Genomic DNA, 21,312 nt, shown 5'->3' on the forward strand with positions numbered 1-21,312 from the left:
TTCTAGAGATGATATTTCTTCAGTGTATCTTAATAGGAACTCATACGACCACGTTCCCTTTTTCTTATGCGCGTCCTTCTTACCTGATCTTCCCTCTCAAAGCCAGGTGCCCTGCCGTACCCGCCCTCTCCCGCCCACGGAGACTGAGGTTCTGCAGATCCACTCATGTCCTCACACAGAGACAAAACGCTACCAAGCAAGCCCTGCTCTGCTACACATGAGCCTGCAGAAGGAGAGAAGGGGTCCGAGATAGAGCAAGACCCCATGTTGTGACAACCGGGACTGGCAGAAACCTCCTGGACAGGAATAGGGTCTGGAGGCCTAGGGGGTGGAGGGGAGCTGGGGTTGGGGAATGATGGTTCCTCTGGAACAAAGGGCTCTGGAGGAGGAAGAAAAACAAAAATTACAAGTTGACTCATCAGGCGCTTTGGGTTTCTGAGACATGATCACAGGTGTTTTGTGGGGATTTACTTTCAACATGAGCAAAGGCACAGAAGGGCCCTCTGGGACAGCTGCCACACTGCTGCATGTCATTGCACTTGGTGGATTTATAGATCTGTAACCAAAAAAAAGGAAAAAAAAGACACTGCTTCACATCTTGGGTGATTTCCAGTCAAGTTCTATAAGATTTCCTCTAAAGGAGACACACCTCTGGGTGGAACTGTTGTTCTGTTCTCGTGTGGCAGTACTGACATGACTCAGCTCCCTCACATTTACTGGGATCTCCCCACTCTTCACTTTGCTTCACCGCAGGACATGGCAACGCTCTGCGGTGGTGAGAAACAAACAATTTGCTTTAACAACCGAGCCCCCAATTGAGCAACAACAATAGCCTCATGTTTTAAATGCCTTCTTTCTTTAGCACAATGAAACACAGCACCTGTATTTGTGCTTGTGTGGGCTGCGTCTCCTGTCTTTGCTGTTGTGATAATACGGACAGGCATAACCTTGACGACACAGGCGAGGTGGTTTCTTACAGAGCTCTGTCTTGTAATGGGACAGCACGTAGTCATTATCTGAGGAGACACAGAGAAGAGAGGAAAGACACAGTGAGGCAGGCAGACTGTAAGGGCAGGTCAAGGGAAATTAGGTAAAAATATTTGACCTTACAGCATCTGGAAATCTATATAAACAGACAATCTCAAAATACAGCCCAATATGGATGCTGATTGGACCTGAAAAGATTCAAGACTTGTTCAAACTTGTACGTTATCACGACCTTTGAAAAACTGATATATACATTTAATTAAAGCAAAAAACATGTTTTTAAAAAACATTTAAGAGGTTTTGTAAAAACACAACCTAATTTACTTCACACCTGTAAGCACTGTTTAACAAACGGCATCAAAAGGATACAACAGAGTTTTGGAAACTGAAATCTCTGCAGAGGATTAGAAATAAGTTTGTGCTGTAACTCAGACTGACACATTAGAATAGGTTCATGCAAACATGCATAACTCCAACCAAGTTGAATTGTTGCAAAAACGCTATAGCAGACATATGTTAACAAATGTACGCAAGCTAATCCTGCATTACTGTGTTTGTCAGTATAGGAAGACTAACAATTTTTCATGTTCTTATTAGGAAAAAAATGTAGAGATCCAGCTCCTAGTAGTCCAGTTATTTGTAACTGTTAGTCTGTCTGCTTATCAATCCTGCTTATCGGTTCCACTTGCACTGATGCTACAATCAGCTGATTTCAGTTCATGTGTTGGAGGAAAATAGCAGCACAGTCTACAACATGGATATTTGCATTATGCTGCTAACACAACTTCAGCTCTTTGCAACCATCTGCACAGACAGCATGCTAACGCTAAGCTAGCTAAGAACCCACAGTGACGTTAAAGCAGAGTGAGTGCTGACCCCAGCCCACCAGCCAGACCCTAAGCTTCAACAGTAAACTGATGAGCAGTCAGGCTACAGCCTCTGTTTCTACGTCTTCATGTTGCTAGAATCACTGTGGTGATCGCTTTAAGACTCCATGTCCTGGTTTTCATCTTTGCTTTGTGTTCTATTAAGAGAGGGTTTGTGTACTACTAAGAAAACGATCTACAGCTATTAGCTACATCCCCACACACCAACACAATCCATATCCTAATGACTACACACATATGATCTTTCTCTTAGTACTTAGGTAGGAACACAAAGCCGATAGTACATAGCAAAGTTCGAGCAGTGAGCTGTTTTTCTGCCTGAATTCCTCCTGAAGTGGTGTTCCAGATGTTACCTTGCCAGCGTGGCTCCTCACTCAAGATCTTCTCTATGAGGGCTGTACTCGCTGCCTGTCCCGACTGCCCATCTCCTCCACCTCCGTCTGTGGTCCCTGAGCCTCCTTGAGACTCCATCACCTGCATTTCCCTGTGTAGCACGTAATGAGAAAAAAACTTTGTCAACACGCAGCCACACACATAGAAACTACTTCAAAGATCGCTTCCATGTTTTATTTGGTGTACCTGATGTCATAAACGGGGCTGCGTAGGTCATGTGATCCGTGAGCAAATGCACAGTGGGAGCCGTTCTTGCTGCAGTGGCCTTTTGCATCAGTTTCATGGATACACGATCCAGTTTTATAGTAGCGGAGATGGTACCTGCGCTCTGTGTCACCTGCTGTTCGATGCAGAAATGGGCACCTGGAATGTAGAAAAATAAAATTCAAAAATGTTAAATTATTTATTTAAAGGCATGGAAAAAAAGTTATGAACTGTTTTGTATGGATAATATTTAAAAAAAACAGGTAAAGAAAAACACACTTCATAATTCTTGCTGCTGATGTAAATAGGACTGTGAGATGTTTTAAGCACACAACATTTAAAGCACACTTTTGTATTCTGATTTGAAGCTCAAATCACAAAATATATACCCTTTGCACCTTTATCCATAGGTGCCAACCAGGACTGGACTGGTAATCAGGCATGACATGTAAATATCATTTTTTATGTTTTTGTGTCTATATGCACACAGCATACAGGTCGGCTTGATGGGCCGCTGTGCACCCTAACACTACCCTACAAGCACTGACAGCAGCCCATTGGTTCATTTTTATTAGAATTTGGATTGCCCCATCACTGGCTCTCCCCTACCTTCCCTGTGCACTCATGCACCTTGTAGAACGGAGTTTAGTGTGGAAGAAGTGGTTGATAAAGATGGCTAAACAAAAGGTAAAGCATGGAGCTGAAAAGCTGAGAGACAAAAAGAAAGAGAAACAAGAAATAAATGCAACAAAATGTGCCAAAGTAAGCAATATGTTAGCAGCTGCACCGTCAGTAGTACCAGCAAAAACTAGCAAGAAGTCGCAGTCACAAACAGTTGCTGCTGCAAGCTTTGGAGAAGTGCAGGAGGAGGGACATCAGTCCCAAAAAGAGACTTATGAAGAGACAGAAGAAGGGGTCCGTGGTAAGAAAATAGATGGAGGGACATAATTAAGTTAAATAAATGGGCTACTTTGACCATAACTAACCACAACTAAGATGCCATTATATGGTGGGCTGCTTGAACCAAAAATGTCACAGAACAGGAATCATGTTGCATCCTTTAGATCTCCATTTTCTTTGTTAATATTAAAATGGGTCATTGTGAGGATTGTACAGCACATTTCATTGGAGGGAGACCCTCAGAGTGAGAGTACAGGTGCTAAAGCATCTACTAGATATCCATCCATACAGTTTTGGCTCATTTGTGTTCCGAATTACCACTTTGATGCCTTTAATGGAGATTATAAAGGTCTATTGACATTCAGAGACCTACACAATTGCACAATATGCTTCATAAAGAACTTGAACTTGACATTCTCCTGCCAGATTAAACTTGAAAGGGCTGCTAAAACAACAACAAACCTGAAAACGTGGACATTTAGTTAAATACTATGTCTTTCTGTTTAAATTAACCTTATAGAGACTATACATACCACTAATATAGACCTTCCCAGACATGGTGTGGCCAGTTATGCCATTCAAAAACAAAACTTCCCCCTTACACAAATCCCTATTTTTGTTTCTGTTGTAAGTATAATCAAGGCAAGTATCTTGCTTGTGCTAAAGTGAAGCCTTTGTTACACTCACTCATCTCCGTCGGGGCAGGTGCCTGTTCCCTCATCATATTTGGTACAGTAAACATCTGGGCTGTAGTTGAAGGTTCCGTCCCGTCTGCGTATTGGCCTGCGGCGTCGCTGGTTCAGGAAGTGCCAGTGGAAACAGGAAAAAGGACGGTGCTGTGTACATTTATGTTGCACGAACAGGGGACACTGCTCCGTTCTAAACTCCTTCAGATATCTGCGAAAGAGGTGAGCAGCCAAAGAGACTGAAATAAGTTGTTGTACGGTGTCACCATATTTTGAAGTGGCCTACACAAATAGGAATATATTGATATCATTGAGTTTTTCACGAAGATAATCTCATAAAAATAACTACTGTCTTAGCGCAACACAGTCTCGGCAGCAGTGAGCAACATTCCTCACGGAGATTTATATATATATATATATATATATATATATATATATACTTTCACTAAACAAAGACTTAATGAATGCTGCCGTGACACACACACAACAAAGCACTTAAACGATGCTCCACCGCACAGCCTGTAAGAAATGGCTACTGTTAATGTCCAACGTTAGGCCTCTTTATGGAGACCTACAGCGCTAAATAAGCACATTATTTGCTTTGTCCATTTTAAGCAGGTTTACTATTCATGGAGTTTCCTTAAATACATTTTAACAGTTGTTTTCTGTGTTTAAGTGCACGTGAGGTTGTGTACACTTGTGTACACAAGCTAATCCCGCTAACTAGCTACGTACGTGTAATGTTGAGGTTTCTCGGGCTGCACGTTCAACACGGTTGCAGGAGATGTTGACCCCCCTGCAGGCGAAGACGAAGAGGACGAAGAATGTCCTCCGCCACTCGTCGCTACCGAAGATGACGGGGGCTGTGGATACGTTTTAGACATTGTACCCTTCTAAACCCTAACAACAAGAAGCTTGTTTTTAGCTTACTGGCTAGCTATTCTCATTAGCTTCGAAATCCGCATTCTGTGGCGATGTGAGCCTGCGCAGGGCAAGAGGAAGTAATAGCAAAGGGACAACTAATAACACGGAACTATGGGATTTGAAGTTCAGTTATAACGTGACTAAAGCTGTGATTCAAAACTAAAGTGAAAGTCATAAAACACTCAAGATATTAACTGTCACATTGTCACAGAGTTATGGCATTTGCACAAATGTGAAACTGAAGAAAATAAGGAATCGAGGTCACGTTAATTTTTTTAATTTGCTTGCTTCCATTGGCTGTACCTTATATCCATTGACCCAATCAGTGTGTAGCGTTTTACAAGTATGACGTCACGACAAAGTATTAATAGTCGGCCTCATTGCCCTCTGTCATAGAAAACGCTTTCGGAGGTTCCGGTGTTGTCTTCGTGATTAGTTTCACGCTCAACTAAAGTCGAAAAGGTAACGTGAGTATTTCTTCTTGCTAATAATACGTCTAATGATTGTATTGTCTTTGCTGTGACATATGTTGTGATTTTTGTTTTAGGGTTTAAGTGTCGGCTTGCTAACGATAGCCTTAGCTAAAAACAGAACAATGGAGTGTCTTGCGGTTCGTCGTTTAATGTCACCATTGACTCGATAAAGGGAAGTTAGAACTCACAAACGATGCTAAAATTGTTTAAGTGTTACGTGAAATTTGAGCGTGATATCTTTACGAAATGGCTAACAGCTTATATAACCGTTTGTGCTAACATTTGTAGAGTTGAGTTAAAGCAGTGTTGTCTGAGGTACAACGAGAAACTGAAAATGGCGAAGTCGAAAACCAGAGACTGGCTGGGCTGTTTTGGGCTCCCACTGTTTTGACGCCATTGTTTGCGGCTACCTTCGGCCGTTAGAAGAATTTTAATCGTTCATGTCAGTATCTTAATAAACGCGTTAAGCGAAACGTTAAAGGACATAATCACTAGTTCGCTTTAGTGGAAACGGTTACATAAGCTGCGGTGGCGTATAAAAGTAGCGTTGCTTATGTTGGTGTTGGCCGCCTTGGGGGAGGGGGAACCGACGGTGCTAGCCATGTAGGCTAGGCTAACACGCTAGCTTGACTAATTGGTGTCGTACCTGTTTCTGCCGAGCTGCTTTATTGATGTAGCAGTTTCTGACTTGGACTTTTGTTTTTCTTTTTATCCTAAAAGCTAGTACAACATGGCCCGTACCAAGCAGACTGCTCGTAAATCTACTGGAGGAAAAGCGCCAAGGAAGCAGCTTGCGACCAAGGCCGCCAGGAAAAGTGCGCCATCCACGGGAGGCGTGAAGAAACCCCATCGTTACAGGTGTGTGGCACTCTGGTTGCCCTTAACAGAAATAAAGATTTCCTGGCCTACAGTGCTGAATATCTGCTTGATTCATCTGCTAGGCCTGGAACCGTGGCTCTGAGGGAGATCCGTCGCTACCAGAAGTCCACTGAGTTGTTGATCCGCAAACTTCCCTTTCAGCGCCTGGTGAGGGAAATTGCTCAGGATTTCAAGACTGACCTGCGCTTCCAGAGTGCTGCTATTGGCGCTCTTCAGGTAAGTGAAAAATTTACATTACCTGCAGAGTAATATGACCGTAACAAGAAGCTTATTTAAATTCTTTTTCTCTCTCTCCTTAAACAGGAGGCCAGTGAGGCCTACCTCGTGGGTCTGTTTGAGGACACAAACCTGTGCGCAATCCATGCCAAGCGTGTCACCATCATGCCCAAAGACATCCAGCTGGCGCGTAGGATAAGGGGAGAGAGGGCCTAAGTGGCTAATGACTGCATTGTCATGACAAATGATCCTATTTATCATACTTAACCATTTTGTGGACTTTTATTTTCTTGGCTTTTTTTTTTTTTTAAACAGTTTCTTGTTTACTTTTTTAGGGTTGACACAAATCAATCATTCCGCAAGTGCGAGCCCCTTGCAGACATACAACTGTCTATCATTAGATATGGGCTAGGGTTGCTCATGTCTCAGCTTTATTAATGCAAGCAATGGTTGAGAGCAAGCTATCATGCATATAATTGTCCTCTGAACAAAAGGGTTGTTGCCACAAATGCAGTATGAACTATCAGCATTGACAAAAGTGTAGCTACTGTTTGAAACAATAAGTTCTCCATTGTTGCAAAGGGACAAAGCCCAACTGTATCCTCCTATAGCCACTTGCTCTGCATCCTACTTCTATTCAGTTGGAGCGCATCACTAGGAATTCTCATTGTACCTTGCTGTGGTGAGATTGGGTCGCAGCATTCTTCTCGGGAGCTGAGCAAATCACAAAGATACACAAGCAGTTGTAATCTTGTGTGCCCATCTGATCACAAAGTTCACTTTGAGAATGAGACTTGCATGTCACTACACAAACTTGTGCTCACTCAAAGTACCATCAATGGAGACAGAGTTTGTCTGAAGGGGGCTTCAGATTATCCATTGTGGGTCATATCATAAGATGTAACATCACTCGACTTTAAACTTGTTGTGGGTGCCGGGGTCCATCTTCCATGGGGGGCAGGATTTTTAATCCATTTACCACAAAATGCCAGCGTGTCATGCTCAGTAAGGCCTAGTGTCGGGGTGTTGGCTACCTCAGTTGATTCTCTATACTTGGTAACAAAGAGCATGGCAAACCCCTGCATATATCGATGGCTTTTTAACATGTTTTTTCCAACATAAAATCTTGGCAGCTACATTTAATACTATTTATGAAATGTTGTCACATGTCTTTCTATTAAAGGTCTTTATGAGTAGTAAGAGGTGTGTCCTTTTGTTTTGTTTTTTTACTATACAGACAGTGAAGAGGTCTATATGGTCAATACACATCTTTTATTTACAACACAAAGTTGGTCACAGCTGGTTTGTCATACAAACCATTCCGTATGCTTGAACCCAGTGGCTGTAGGAGGGGAAAATACAAGTGTTTAGTGTTTGAGTGACACGCCTGTAAGCACATGACTGCGTCTGAGAGCTGTGATGCCTCACCAATCCTGCAGACGATGTCTTCGCACTCCTTGATGCTGCTGGCTCGGAGCACCACACAGCAAAAGCCTGTGGACTGAGGGGTTTCTGGGGAGTCTCTGTGAACACAGCCAATCATGTGCTTAGATGACATGGGGGCCCAGCCAATGACTAGGCTTGTATATTGCATCATGACATCCTGTCGTAGGAGGAGTGTGATCTAAACTACAAGCAGCCTAGTTTAACAGGGATGTGTGGAAAAGCCCTTAATAATAAAATAGCTTAGATTATGGTATTTTGCCAGGATGTACTGCAACATCAGTGAAGGGCTTTCATATAAAATGTGATACTTACGCCACACAGAAGGCAAATGCTGTGTAGTCTGGCTGTGCATATCTCCCTACACATGAAATCTCAGGATAATGGTGCTCAAACATCTCCTGGTGAGAGAAATGAAGACAAAACTTTAGGAGAATTAAAGTACAGGCAAATCTTTGTGAGAGAGATCTACTTACCAATTTACTGTTTCTGTCTGTGCACGTCAAATGCGTTTCCTTCAAATCTAAAAGCACTTCCTGCAGGGAAAATTAAGTGAGTTACGCATATATATGTGCTTTGCAGAAAATTGGGGAAACAGCTTTCATTACCTTGCTAGGTAGGTTTTTCTGCAACACCTGTGGGATTGCATGCTGGAGCACCTCCTTTCCTCCAAACTGCGAGAGGCAGACAAATGACGGTTACAGGAGGTGTGTGCAGAATGTTTGAAAATGCTGTAAAAACAAATTGTCATTTACCATTCCAATGTTTGCCTTTCCCAAGAATTGCACTATGTAAACAATCCTGTGGAACAGAGGTTGTTCAGAATGTATTTCTCAAATGTCACATCATGACGGCAGCTTGAATACAGATCGCAGCGATGGCGTGTTAACACTTGCCTTCCCTCTTTGAGACACTGTGATGGAGGAGGCTTCTGGTCTCTGCTTGCTGTCTGCTGGGAGGGGGCAGGACCCAGCTGCAGGGTGGGGTTCTCTGTCCTCAGGGCCCGCAGGAATTTGATAAGGGGTCTATACACTGTTCCGTCGTGGGCCCTCCATCTTATAACACGGATGGACAAAGGGCAGCCCTTAAACCGAGACAGAACTGCACCGGCCTGGGAGCGCAAGTAAAAAAGGTCTGGTAAAGAAGTGTATATATGCAGCAGCTTTGCATCCCGCCTGGCAGCTCAAGCTTAAATATCTACATCTATCTATATTTATCTATCACTACTCTCTTGCTGCTATCCTGTCAAAAATCCCTCCCGGACATTCATCTCTACCCACTCCACCCTGCCTGCACCTCTTCACCTCTCTTGTGCACTATTTTTCCATCTGTCTCCCTCTCATCACATATATGCTTCCACCAACTTTCATTCTTCTTCAGTGCATACCTCCATCTTTCCAGACTCTCACTATAGATCACAATGTCATCATCTGCAAAACATAATTCACAGAGACTGCCCCACCTGGATCTATGTCATTTATCAAAATATAGATGATCCACAAACACGAAATATCCACAGATATTGCATGATATATTTAACACGAATTCATTTTGCTGGATAATTGTGTCATGAAAATGCAATATCACAACAGCCCTAATGCAGTATGGCACTGTATATCTGAGGGATTTCTCACATGTCCACTTTTAGAATTCCTCAGCGAGGTCCCATTGATCTCATCGAGGATGTCACCAGCACAGATGAACTTGTCGACGTCAGCCTGACTGCCGGGAATCAGGTCAAGAACAAAGACGCGCCCGCTGAGATACCTAAGAAGCAGATCCATAGATGTGTTTTTACTAGCCCACGTGCTCAATGTAATGGAAATATTTGTAGACTGGAACATACTAACCTCAGAACCAACCCTACCTCCCGGCAGGGCACAACTTCGTATATCTCACACACCTAAAAACAAACAGCCAGCAGTCAGTCTTTCACCTCCTTAAGATTGTACTTTTATTTTCCTTCTATGGATTTATATCATATCCAAAGACAAATAACATAATAACAGTGTTACTGTGATGCTCTTACCGGCAGAAGCCAGCTCTCATCCAGAAAACTGCAATTCTGTATAGAAGAAAAGAAAATTCTTATCAGATCGGAGTTCAAAGTGATTGGAAAAAATCACAGTAGCGGCTCTGACCTCCATGTCCAGTTTGAAGTCCATGTGTGAGAGCACCAGCAGCAGCGACATGAAAGGTTCTGGAAGAGGAAGAACAGCAGCTCTTAAGATTTTGTTGTTGACAAGAACTTCCTCAGTTTTGTTCAAGCTGCTGTAACCTCACCCACAAATTCCTCATTCCTGAGAATTGATAAATCTGGGCTGTACCACTGGAGGAAAGAGAAACAATGTTAATCACAACTATGCAAGTCTGTTAGAGAAACACACTTTCTAAAATCCCATTTTTGTGTGCTCAACACTGGAGAACAATGCATCTGTCCATGTATCAGACCTCCAGGAGTCTGGCAGTGTGCAGCAGGTGTGTGAAGAACTGCGGCAGGACCTTGCGGCTGAGGGCCAGCCTGAGCAGGTAGCGCCCTCGGCCCTGAGCTGAGAGCAGCTTCCTGCAAACTCTGGTCTGCTCAACTGCCAAGGACAGAGCAGACAGACTGCACGGGAGAAGATAGACAGAGAGGTGACGGGCATTAATGAGTGAAGCTGTCACTAAAAAACAACAACAAAAAACTTCCCCATCTGCTAATCTAAGCAAGATGTAGTTACCTGCCACAGGCATCTTGATGGGGTAGCTGTTCGAAGCAGTGCCAGTAATCTCTGTGCACCAGACTAAGAACGGGCTCTGGAGAGAAATGAAACACACCCTGAGTGAATACTGCAAAAGTCTCCTTAGAAATGAATTCAGCTACACAAAATGATGATACTGACGCTGGAGTCCCTTCCTGAGGACCAGCTCCAGCAGCTCACAGCAGGAGGCGAGGTGAGGCTTGGAATCTGTCACCGTCTCTCCATCTGACTGCAGGTTCAGGACACACACTGAGTGGGAAGGGGGGAAAAAACACGCAACACACATTGAATCTGTTGTCATCAGCATGACATAACTGCATTTTTGCAAAGCATGTGATCATCGCCATTTCACTCATCAACACTAAAACAGAGACTATGTTGACGATAAAAAACGTAGCGGAAGCTTTTTTGGCATAAAAAATAGCGCAGGGTCAGAAACCCAATTCCAGTTGTACGTTTTATTATGAGTACGTCACGATCAGCTGCTTACTGAAATTGTGATCCAATGGCATCGTGCCATCACTCATCTATTATTGATGCTTACCTTTGAGGGAGCCAAGGAGAGGGTCTTTGGGTGCCATGTTGATCGTCCAGCTGTGATCAGAGCCTGTCCTTGATAAGAGACGCGCCGCTTCTATCCTCCTGTCATTTAGGCACGCTCTGGGGACGCGCGCTGTGTACACACTTCCGTGAAGCTAACATATCGAGAAACACCTTCCAGTTCCTACCTGCCCGAGACCGTGAGCGAGGACGGGTGACGTGTTGCTGTCATTAAGTTATTATTTTAAATAAATAGCGAAGGAATATTGAACCTGCAAACACAAGCGCCTGAAATAATACCCATGTACACCTGCGCACTGACTGACAGTAAACCTGTCGTGCTGCCTTCAGAGACCCCGCCTTGTTGACCAAACAAACTGTAGGTTCGTGTTTACAACCATTCACTTCAGTAGCTAATATTTATATTTTCAAACGTGACAGAAGCTATACAGGCTACGGGAATATAAAGGAAGAAAAGAAAACAGATAAACGGAATCTTAGTCGTTAATTTAAGATTTTTATGGACACGATAATAAAGACCCAGCGAGTTTATATAGTCAAGTTCCTTCTAGAAGCGAAGCTCACCATTTGGCAGACAAGTATTAGTTGTTTGGTCGGTGATCTTGCAGCCTTATCTAAGTACTTTGCGTCTCTCGCCTATAATATCTCCGTCGGTAAACAAAGGCGTGTGTTCAAGTCCACTTCAGGCTGTTTGCTGTCGCAGTGCTCTTTCTAGACTATTTTACGCTGACTTACTTCAATTGGAATAAATAAATAAAATGTATTTTCGGGCTAAAAAAAAAAAAAAGTAAATTAATCTTTAAATAGAAAAAACTCTGCGACGCTTCCGTTTCTGTAAAGCTAGTTGGCGGCCTCTAGCGGCCCGCCTTTGGAACTGCCGCTCAGTGGAGGCGGTGGTTGATAAGAGCACGCGCGCTGTCTCTCGTGCCGCAGTTGTGGATGGGTGAAGGAAGCGGTGAGGCTGTGGAGGATGGCGGAGCACTAAAAAATTAAACAGAGTTTCGCGAAAGCATCACAGAAAAGCCGCGTAGAGTTTTCTTCCTGAAGGAAATTTATCCGTTACAAGGTGAGATGTTATTTATTTTCCTCTAGAGCGAGGTGATAAAAAAACAACTGGTAAACTGGTTGCATTTTGCCGGTGCACAGGGCCTAATTACATGAAATAATGTGTGCGCTTGCTATTGATTATGTCCTTTTTTGTAAACATCGCTTCATGTGCAAGAAGCCTCATTTTTTAACCTTACAACACTGGCATTTCGAAATTCTGTTCTATTTATTATTAAGAATAATATTTTACAAATTGGGAACAAATAATTAAATTCGGTGGGTATGGATACACTGTTGTACGGTAACGTGAGGTTGTTGTTGTGCAGTGTGTTTGTTCTGATGCCAACTTGCATGCAGTGATTTGTCACTCACTCCCAATATAGAAAGTCACTACCTGCGTTTGTACAGCACCGATAATCCCGGATTTCCTCTAATCTTGCAGCTCCTCTGTCACCTACACGCTCAGCCCCCGCTTCCAGAAATAAACCCACCATCCAAACATGAGTCCGTTACAGACAAGCAACGCTTTGACATCTGCTGCCCTCATATATAGTGAAAGAGAGATTAATAAATACTACAAATCAAGATGCATTAGTGTGGTTGGTGTTGGTATCAGACATGCGCAAACTCATGATGGTGTAAATAAATGTTTAAAAATTATAGATGGGAGTTGATTGGAAGTTATAGCTGAATAACACTGTATAACTGATTCCAAAACCATTTCCATAAAACCATTTCTAACAGTTCAGGGATGCGGGTGGAAGAAATTCACATGCATACTCAATAGGCAGAAAGCAGGCATACCTATGAATGTCAGAATTTGCTCTCTAAAAGGTCAACTCAGTCCTGAGTTTGTGCTCCTCTGTGTTTGTTGCCTCCTTTTTTCTTTTCTTTTTTTTAAGCTCTCCTGCTGCCTCTACATCACAGCAAGAACAGCAAATCCCCTCTGCTTGTCAGACTGACTGCTGATTCAACAGCAAACTGGTCCAAGGACCCCCCACCCCTCCTCCTCCTTCTCCTCCTCCTCCACCCCCACCATGGCTCCACAGTGTTTTTATTAAAAGCGCTCTGCTGTGCTCACGTCTCCATGGGAATAAATTTCCACTTTCAGGATTTATCGATCCACACACATGCAGGAAATCCTGTTACTGTGCAATATTTTTATAATGTTGCTACATCTCTGTTTGCCACCCACTGTGTTGTCTCATGGATATATATATATATATATGCGGAGTGAGTGGGCTGAGCGAGTGGGCTCAACACCTAATGATAGCTCGGTGGGGATCTTAATGAGCTCTCTGTGGACTCTGAGTGCAGAGCTGTGATAAAAGTTCTGCAGTGAGTGCTCCTCTCTCCGCCACCTCACCTTTTTGCCACCTTTCTCGCGCGTTAGCCATTTCTGCACCCTCATCGATTTGTGTGGGCGACAGAGTGCAGTCAGCTCCAGCTCTTGACAGAATGAGTGCCAGTGTGCTAAAGCTTTTTTATTATCATACCACAGGGCATCGGCCCCGCACTCCAGCTGCCAGCATGATGAAAGAGTGCCTGCAGTTCCTCATCGAGCCAGCCAAAAAGCTCAAGATCCGACTCAAGGTATACAAATCCTCCCACAGTAACTGCTGCAGGGCTAAATGTTCTGGAAGTCATGTTCTTTTCCCTTTTAATTTTCTGTTTCTTTGCTCCAGGAGTCTCGCAAAAAAGTGAAGCTTGAGAAGAAGGAGCCTCTGGTGGAAAGTCAGTTGTTTATTATGGAGCTGGCCCGGGAACTCAACAGAATCTGCCAGGTAAGCTCTTTTCCTCTCTCCCTTTTTGCTCTTTATTACTTAGAGTCTTCTGCATTTATTCGCATTGCCTTTGTACCTCAGAGATCAAATATCCTGTGTCACATCTGGACTGGAGAGGACATCTGGACAGCCAGCGTGTGCCGGGAGTTCATCGTGGAATGGGCTGCTGTGCTGGAGAAAAGAGTGCAGGTACGAGATAGCAGCCATTTACAGAAATAAGTTGTGTTTTTTATGGATATTAAAAGTCTCTATTCTTTATTCAGCCAAGGACAATCACATCAGACTACCAGTATGAGAAGTCTGAGAAGAAGGACTGGAAGGGACACCTTCTTTGCATGCTGGAGGGTGGCGGCGAGTACGACATGGGCCCCCATAAACGGGTCATCATGGATTGGACCCGGAATATTAAAGGCAGACCTCAGGTAACTTTCTTACGGGACATGGCTGGTTATTAAAGTCTGACCCAGTTCCGTCGTTGCATCTGATAAAGATGATTAGGCTTAATCGTGCCCTTGACGATGATCTCATGATAATCGGACTGTGCTTGAGCTCTGGCCATAAATTAGAAGCAACTGTTTCTAAACCTCTTTTTTCAGCCCACTGTGTGGCCAGGTGAGCCTGTGCTCATGATGCTGGATGACCTGGAGTTCCAGTGGAAGAGGGGCCGTCTGCCCAACCTGTTCCCGGCCATGGAGCTCGTCATGCTGGCCGTGCTGAACGCCGACAGCCCCATAAAGGTCTTGATATCTGTCGCTAAGTGATCGTCATTAAATGTTTTTGTACTCTGTGGTGTAATTTATGGGATAAGAAGCATGCTAACTTAGGTGATTCGAAACATGAACCACACTTGCATGACATTCTCACATTAGATATCTGGGCTAAGCATGCTGCATATAAGCTGCACGACAATCATGCTAATCTGTTTATCTCTTTGTTCAGCTCACCTTGTCCTGAATGTGTCCACTGTCTACCTTGACATACCCTGCATGTGTGTGCGTGTCTTTGTAGGTGGATGTGACAAAGCAGTGGCTGGTGAAGAAGCAGAAAAGTCAGAAAATTGGTGAGTGGATCTCATCTAGTTTAACAATATAAAACAAAACATCCTGATCTTGCAAAGTGGTCATGAGTCAGAAACCAACATTTGTACAATACCTGTTGCTGCTTCGACCAAAAACTTGTTCTGCACAAGTGAAAAAAGGGATTCTCCCCATCCTTGCCACTGAAAATAAAGTAGGGAATAAAATGACAATACATTTGTTTAATTGATTAAATTATGAAGAATGGGGTCTTTATCTTGTTTTATATGTTATTCTGGTGGTGTTGTAAAAGTATACCACAACTCAGTCAAGCAGAGAGTGAACAAGTAGATAAATATGTATGACAAATGTTAGATAAATCTGTTTTTGTTTTGTTTGTCTGAAATAAAAAAATATTGGGATATTTTTAGCCTCATGCACCAGCTCAGGCTCAACCCTCTCATCCCAGTGGAGGGTTACTTCCTCCTGTCCTTGGGCCAGTTAACAGGTCCTGGTTGCCTTTTGCCCACTCAGTGACACTTCAGAGTACCTAGTCTTCTTAGTGTGTCTGAGTGCCCCACCTGGAATCTCCATTGTACTACTAAGAGACATCAATGCTCACATGGGCATGGACAGTGAGACTGGGAGGAGCATGACTGGGAGGAACCGCCTGACTGATCCTGATTTGAAGCTGAGTGGAGTTCGGTTATGTTCTCTGGACAAATCACAGTTTGTCCCTAACAAACACCGTGTTCAAAAGGCGTTCACAAGTGCAGGTGACACTCAAACAAACCTGGTCGCAGGTCAGTGATTGATGCTTGGTTCTCCTGCGGGACTCCAGAGGCAGCTGTCATGTAGTGGCACGCCAAGCAGAGTGTGGCTCTGGCAGCAGTTCAAGCAAACTCTCAGCTGTGGCAGGAGTCCGGCGAGGCCATGGAACAAGATTTTTGGTTGGCCTTGAAGCGATTCCGCTCTGCTCACACCGCTGCAGTTGAGGAATACTTTGCACACTGACATGCCTTCTGTAGAAGAAGCAGAGTCTGGGTAGGACTCAGCGTTATAGCCTCAAAGTTATATCACAATATTTCCAGAACATTTGTGATATCGATATTTCTGACAATACAGAAAAAATACTGAATGTTTCTTTGATGCTTGCAGCTTTGCAGCATTTAAAAATATTAATAAATGAAGAACAGTTTCCAATGAGCTGCTGTCACTAATGACCAGTGTTGGTCAAGTTACTTGAAAAAATAATCAGTAACTAATTACTGATTACTTCCCCAAAAAAGTAATCCCGTTACTTTACTGATTACTTATTTTCAAAAGTAATTAATTACTTAGTTACTTAGTTACTTTTTAAAAACACAATTTACAACCTGAATAGGTGATAAAGTGATAGATCTTTCAGCCCAATTCTACTTTTTCTACAATCCATCATACAAAATGTAATCAAATGGAAAAGTCTCTTTCTAAAACTTGTTTTATTAGTTTTAATCTTTTAACTTTATACATCAAGCAAAAATTTAATTATATGCAACATTCTCTGACTGGAAGAAATTTGTTTAATATTTAAACCTATTTTCTGCACATTCCAGCACATAAAATAAAATATTTTTTGTGTTTACACTCAGTCTTTCAAATAGATGCAAGTAAAACACAGCAGAAAATAAAGAAAATCAAAGACTAGCGGTCCTGTTGCTCTATTTTCACCTGTAAAGCAGGAGTGGGGTAGGCGGAGGTTTACCCTGGTGCAGGTGTGCTGTGGTCAGTGGAAGAATCCGCGAGTTTCTCTGTGAATTTCCCATTACGTCATAGCGCACTCGGTGCTAGCTTGGAAGTTATGGGGTTTTTTCGCTGTAAAAATAAGTTTTCTTCCCACGCACAACCGACACTAATGTTTTTGTCACTTTTTATGGAATCAAACTCAAAGTAAGGTCAGTACTTCCACGCTTTAAACGCTGCACGCTCATACTCTCTCCCGCACTCGATATATTATCCATTGTTGATCTGCACACTCGCTTACGTCACTGTCATGAGACATTCTCGCAAAAAAATCACGGTTTTAGTAACGCAGTAACGCAGCGTTCCTACGGGAAAGTAACGGGAATCTAATTAGCGTTTTTGCAATAGTAATCCCTTACTTTACTCGTTATTTGAAAAAAGTAATCGGATTACAGCCCGATTAAACCCCTGAACTGCCCATCTCTGCTAATGACACACTACCTAATTAGAAGTGTGAGTCTGCTGAAACACGGAGGTGCAGCAGCACTGTATCCAGTTTCCTCACTTTATCCAGTTTTTGCCTGAAGTGGTGAAAGAAGTCATTGGAGGCTGACGCGATACAGATATTATCAGTGCCTATATTATATATCACAGCCCAAGACCTCAGTAATTATTTTCCTAATAAATGTATGGGCTTAGTCACTTACTTCACATTTTAAAACAAGACATTCATCAAATAAATAAAGAATATTCTAGCTTTGCAGTAATTCTACCATTAGTCTAATGGTCAGTTTAAAGCTTAGACCAGTGTGAAGGTGTTCAGACCTGTTTATCACCAACAGGAAAGGCCCACCTGCCGTGTGACCCCATGTGAATAAAGGAGCAGCTGAAAGTGGCTTTTGTTAAATTACATATTAGCTCATAGGATTAGCATTTTTCCACGATGAGGCAGTGTTACTTTTCATAGGCTCGGTTTCCCGGGTTACAACCAGCTAAAACTGACGACCTTTTTCATAGTTTGACTATCCCTGACTTCAGAGCTAAGGCCAAAATAAAACGTAGCCGACTCGGCTGAAGTGAGGCGCAGCTATAAAGCCTCACAGACGACTGAGTGGGTGACATAGAAAATGTTGGTGTCAGCACAAAAACCACTTGGCAAAATCAGGATGTGAAACGAGTCACTCGGTGATGTGGATGTTGTGTGTGGTAACAGAATACACTCCACTGAATAATTAATTAGAATTAATCTATAAAAATGTGATTGGAAGCATGTTAGGAAACAAGCTTGTAGGAGGGTTTGAGTTGTGAGGGGAACACTTGTCTGTCTTTAATCAGAGTCTTTGTTTGTTCTTTCAGACGCTGTGCGCTACATTCCCCACGGCGGTAAGTCCAGAAGCTCACTGTGATGAATAAATAAATGACCCCTTTAATGTTTCTGTATAGCTGTTTACAGACACGTGGGGCTGGATTATATGATCTGAAATCTATAGTATGTAACGATAAACTTTAAGCTTGATTATTAGCAAATGCAGTCATTTTTTTAAAGGTTCGCCACTGGATTATGCACTTGATCAATTTTACTATATGTCAGTACAGCCTGACTGTTGGCTGGTGACTGTGGAGGCCTTTGAGTACAGTGAAGTCGTGCTCAAGACACAGTTTGAGATGATTTGAGCGTTTTGACATGGAGGCAGTCGTCTGAAGATGGGTATACTGTAGTCATAGAGGAAGCCACCCGTCCTCAGGTTGACAGGCTGCTTAGTTGGCACAAAGGGGCCCAAAGCGTGACAAGAAAACATTACACCACCAGTAACAACCTAAACTGTTGATACAAGGCGTTTGTTGTTGATACAATACACATTTTCCCTTTCTTCTATTTTACAATTTTGAGCAGTCTGTGTGAACTGTAGCTTCAGTTCTTTCTGAAATCCTCAGACACATAAGATTAACTGAAAAAAAGTTTATGCCAAATGTCATAAACTAGATCCAAAAATCTATCTTATGGTCAGCATGATTTTCTTCTACAACCACGTTGGAGCACCTGTATCATAGAATATATATTAGTTTAAAAACTGCACCATTTTAATGTAAATATGGCACAGAATAACAGAAACAAACACTGGTACTCTGGATGTTTGATCACTTTTCTGGTAATTCAATGAGAAAACTTAACAAAGTGCTGTGACAAGAAAGAGTTTTCCTTTTACCTCCATGTTGATATTGGGCTCATTTTCTAGCTGTTATTCTTCTTTTTGTCAAAAGAAACTGCACATATAGTCATATTTAAACACTCATGCATACATTGGACTTTTCATGCTCTGTATAATAGTTGGGACCGATCGCACTGAACAGCTTTAAGCCGTGGACTAGTTTTCAAAATGTTTCCAGTGGGCACACAGAAGGCTGTGGATCACAGCAGCTGTGAGGGGAGTGGGCGTAAAATTCATTTGGTTGCATTTTTTTTTGTACAAAGCATTAATGTGTTTTTCAGCTCTTGAAATTACATGTAGTTATATTTATACTTATAAAGTAATACTTCACAAGTACTTCAGCCCCCTTTGTACTTCAGGGCTTTAAGTACAGTGGGGTGGGTGTAAGTTGCTTGTGTGTTTTTTCTGGACAAAGAAAACGTGTGTTATTGTGTGAAGGTAAACTTTGCATGCCTTCTGTAAAATACTTAATTCGCTGTGCAAAACAATGAGCTAACGGAGTTTCTCTTCTTTTTCTTTGCAGTGTGGAACTGGATTTGTGATGCAGCAGGTATGAAAATCTCTTCTGTTCTTCACCTTACTGTGACATCATTTTGCAGTTTGTAATCCCGCCCTTTTACTCCACAGAGGACGTCACCCTGGACTCCGAATCGGCCCACTCAGGCCTGCTCATCTCAGATGATGAAAAACGAATGCGGTGCGGCCTGGAGCGCCGCGACATCCCACGATGCCCCCGACGCTTCGATGGCTGGTGGTGTGCTGTGGGCCAGGAGGGCTACGCCTCTGGACGCCACTACTGGGAGGTGGAGGTGGGCGAGCGGGACTGGCGGCTGGGAGTGGCCAAAGCCTCGGCCGTGAGGCAGGGCTACCGCTCGCTGAACACAGATACGGGATACCTGACCCTCCGTCTGGAGAGAGGCACAGATTTGAAAGCCCTGACGGTGCCCGCTACGCCTTTACCTCAAAGCCTGGTGCCCCGGAAAGTCGGCATTTATCTGGACTATGAGCAGGGCCAGCTGTCCTTCTACGACGTGGAGAAGCGCTCCCACCTGTACACCTATACCGAGAAGTTCACAGAGGAACTGTACCCTGTTTTTGGGACTGTGGAGGTGGTCAAAGACCTGGTGATCAGGCCTGCTGATGCGAAACAGCGGTGCCTGTGCCCGGGGCCCTGCCTCTGGAACTGAAACGGATCGGTCCTGATCCTCGGCAGCTCACAGAGCTCACGCTTTTATTCTCCTGATTTAGAATCGCGTGGCTGTTTCTGGACTGAAAGTCTTTCTGTGAGGTGCCTCGTCAAATCCCAAACAGGAACTGCTCTTCTTCCGACATGTTCATCTGCTAAACACTTTCCTGTTACTCTGCCTTCATAGAAACATACAGTATCTGATTCTTTATATTTTAAAAATGAGCATTTAAAGAATGAACAACATTTTTCCCCATGGGTTTAAACTCCTCTCAAACTTTATTGGATAAAGTTGGGGATCAGTTTAAACCTGTAATGTTACATCCATTCATTTATTTTTTTTTACGTTTTTTTTAATTGTTGATGACAAATAAACATTAAAAAGTTACAGCATGAGCGCACTGTGAATGATGATACTTTTAGCTTCAGTGCAGTGAAACAGTGCCGCTGACGAGGCAGATATTTGCAGCCCGGGCTGACGCATGCCTCTAGTTGAATTATAGATTATTTAATTCTTTGTCTCCTGCAAACATTTTCAGGCATGAGCTTGTTTTTGCAGCTGTGTTTTTGTTTATTTGTGCTATATAAGACATGGCAATGCTTTTCTCTCTAGCTCAATAAATCTTACTATTAATTCCAGAAATCTCTGAAAGTCTGTTCTGTCTCTTCTTTGCTCATGCGAACAGCAGTGGATCTGATCTGCTTCAGACTTGGTGGGTGTGCTGCTGTGAATGCAAGCAAGTCTAGTGCTGACTTTGACCTAATTTGGATGAAAGGTTCTCAAATTTTGACTATAAGTTCTTCCCTGTTACCCAGTGTTTCCTCTAGAGCAGGGGTGGGGGTACTCAAGGCATTCAAGGGCCGGTGTCCTGCAGATTTTAGACACGTGACCTTGTTTTGAAGTTTTCCAGAGGCCTGGTAATGAATTAAGCATTTGATTCAGGTTGACTCAGGGTGAGATCTAAACCTGCAGGACATCGGCGCTGGAGGCGGACACCCCAGCACTGAAACATTCCTAAGCTTCTTATCTCAAAGTTGAACTGTCACAGATAA

The 21,312-nt window shown here is 43.1% G+C and overlaps 4 protein-coding genes across 9 annotated transcripts in view; 2 read left to right on the forward strand and 2 right to left on the reverse strand.

The window, feature by feature from the left end:
* The window catches only part of unk (unk zinc finger), a 10,556-nt gene extending 5,344 nt beyond the window's left edge, over positions 1-5,212 (reverse strand). Inside the window, exons 1-8 of the mRNA XM_085169541.1 lie at positions 4,793-5,212; positions 4,059-4,268; positions 2,454-2,630; positions 2,228-2,358; positions 881-1,016; positions 650-767; positions 472-556; positions 84-379 (exon numbers count right to left, since the gene is read on the reverse strand). Coding sequence (XP_085025667.1) covers positions 84-379; positions 472-556; positions 650-767; positions 881-1,016; positions 2,228-2,358; positions 2,454-2,630; positions 4,059-4,268; positions 4,793-4,941 — 1,302 coding nt within the window. The 5' untranslated portion in view covers positions 4,942-5,212. The remainder of the gene's footprint in view (positions 1-83; positions 380-471; positions 557-649; positions 768-880; positions 1,017-2,227; positions 2,359-2,453; positions 2,631-4,058; positions 4,269-4,792) is intronic.
* A 104-nt stretch (positions 5,213-5,316) lies between these two features.
* Positions 5,317-7,749, forward strand: LOC146513173 (histone H3.3A). 2 transcript variants are annotated; one of them, XM_085169554.1, is made up of 4 exons: positions 5,317-5,443; positions 6,175-6,312; positions 6,396-6,549; positions 6,637-7,749. In XM_085169554.1, the coding sequence occupies exons 2-4, from the start codon at positions 6,185-6,187 to the stop codon at positions 6,763-6,765; spliced, it is 411 nt and encodes a 136-aa protein (XP_085025680.1). In that variant the 5' UTR covers positions 5,317-5,443; positions 6,175-6,184; the 3' UTR covers positions 6,766-7,749. The 2 variants fall into 2 exon arrangements, with proteins under 2 accessions (XP_085025680.1, XP_085025681.1); XM_085169555.1 differs by having other exon boundaries at positions 5,350-5,448.
* On the reverse strand, positions 6,830-12,138 carry LOC146513174 (uncharacterized). Of its 4 annotated transcripts, XM_085169546.1 has the most exons (16): positions 11,278-12,090; positions 10,875-10,982; positions 10,713-10,788; positions 10,444-10,600; positions 10,276-10,321; positions 10,134-10,192; positions 10,022-10,057; positions 9,843-9,895; positions 9,627-9,759; positions 8,889-9,103; positions 8,748-8,793; positions 8,601-8,666; positions 8,469-8,528; positions 8,308-8,393; positions 7,978-8,072; positions 6,830-7,891 (listed from the first exon to the last, which is right to left on the reverse strand). In XM_085169546.1, the coding sequence occupies exons 1-16, from the start codon at positions 11,312-11,314 to the stop codon at positions 7,857-7,859; spliced, it is 1,308 nt and encodes a 435-aa protein (XP_085025672.1). In that variant the 5' UTR covers positions 11,315-12,090; the 3' UTR covers positions 6,830-7,856. The 4 variants fall into 4 exon arrangements, with proteins under 4 accessions (XP_085025672.1, XP_085025670.1, XP_085025671.1 ...); XM_085169544.1 differs by having other exon boundaries at positions 6,830-8,072; XM_085169545.1 differs by having other exon boundaries at positions 8,308-8,528.
* Positions 12,139-12,224: 86 nt separating this feature from the next.
* On the forward strand, positions 12,225-20,902 carry LOC146513175 (E3 ubiquitin-protein ligase TRIM69). Of its 2 annotated transcripts, XM_085169549.1 has the most exons (10): positions 12,225-12,360; positions 13,843-13,934; positions 14,027-14,125; positions 14,207-14,314; positions 14,389-14,547; positions 14,722-14,862; positions 15,134-15,185; positions 18,220-18,246; positions 19,597-19,623; positions 19,701-20,902. In XM_085169549.1, exons 2-10 carry the CDS (start codon positions 13,872-13,874, stop codon positions 20,258-20,260), a joined length of 1,236 nt encoding a protein of 411 aa, XP_085025675.1. In that variant the 5' UTR covers positions 12,225-12,360; positions 13,843-13,871; the 3' UTR covers positions 20,261-20,902. The 2 variants fall into 2 exon arrangements, with proteins under 2 accessions (XP_085025675.1, XP_085025674.1); XM_085169548.1 differs by lacking the exon at positions 12,225-12,360 and having other exon boundaries at positions 13,629-13,934.
* The last annotated feature ends 410 nt before the right edge of the window (positions 20,903-21,312 follow it).

The sequence above is a fragment of the Neolamprologus multifasciatus genome, chromosome 8, assembly GCF_963576455.1.
Source record: "Neolamprologus multifasciatus chromosome 8, fNeoMul1.2, whole genome shotgun sequence".
NCBI classification, from domain to species: Eukaryota; Metazoa; Chordata; class Actinopteri; order Cichliformes; family Cichlidae; genus Neolamprologus; species Neolamprologus multifasciatus.

What these genes read in the sequence shown, in the direction of transcription:
- LOC146513175 (XM_085169548.1), top strand. Translation starts at nt 13,800, where the DNA reads ATGAGTGCCAGTGTGCTAAAGCTTTTTTATTATCATACCACAGGGCAT. An exon ending in TGCTGGAGAAAAGAGTGCAG is followed by an intron (nt 14,315 to 14,388) that starts GTACGAGATAGC and finishes TTCTTTATTCAG; the next exon opens with CCAAGGACAATCACATCAGA. An exon ending in ATATTAAAGGCAGACCTCAG is followed by an intron (nt 14,548 to 14,721) that starts GTAACTTTCTTA and finishes CTCTTTTTTCAG; the next exon opens with CCCACTGTGTGGCCAGGTGA.
- LOC146513174 (XM_085169543.1), bottom strand. Translation starts at nt 11,314, where the DNA reads ATGGCACCCAAAGACCCTCTCCTTGGCTCCCTCAAAG. An exon ending in ACACTGCCAGACTCCTGGAG is followed by an intron (nt 10,322 to 10,443) that starts GTCTGATACATG and finishes TCTTTCCTCCAG; the next exon opens with TGGTACAGCCCAGATTTATC. An exon ending in GAGGTAGGGTTGGTTCTGAG is followed by an intron (nt 9,760 to 9,842) that starts GTTAGTATGTTC and finishes TCTGCTTCTTAG; the next exon opens with GTATCTCAGCGGGCGCGTCT.
- LOC146513173 (XM_085169554.1), top strand. Translation starts at nt 6,185, where the DNA reads ATGGCCCGTACCAAGCAGACTGCTCGTAAATCTACTGGAGGAAAAGCG. An exon ending in AAGAAACCCCATCGTTACAG is followed by an intron (nt 6,313 to 6,395) that starts GTGTGTGGCACT and finishes TTCATCTGCTAG; the next exon opens with GCCTGGAACCGTGGCTCTGA. An exon ending in CTGCTATTGGCGCTCTTCAG is followed by an intron (nt 6,550 to 6,636) that starts GTAAGTGAAAAA and finishes CTCCTTAAACAG; the next exon opens with GAGGCCAGTGAGGCCTACCT.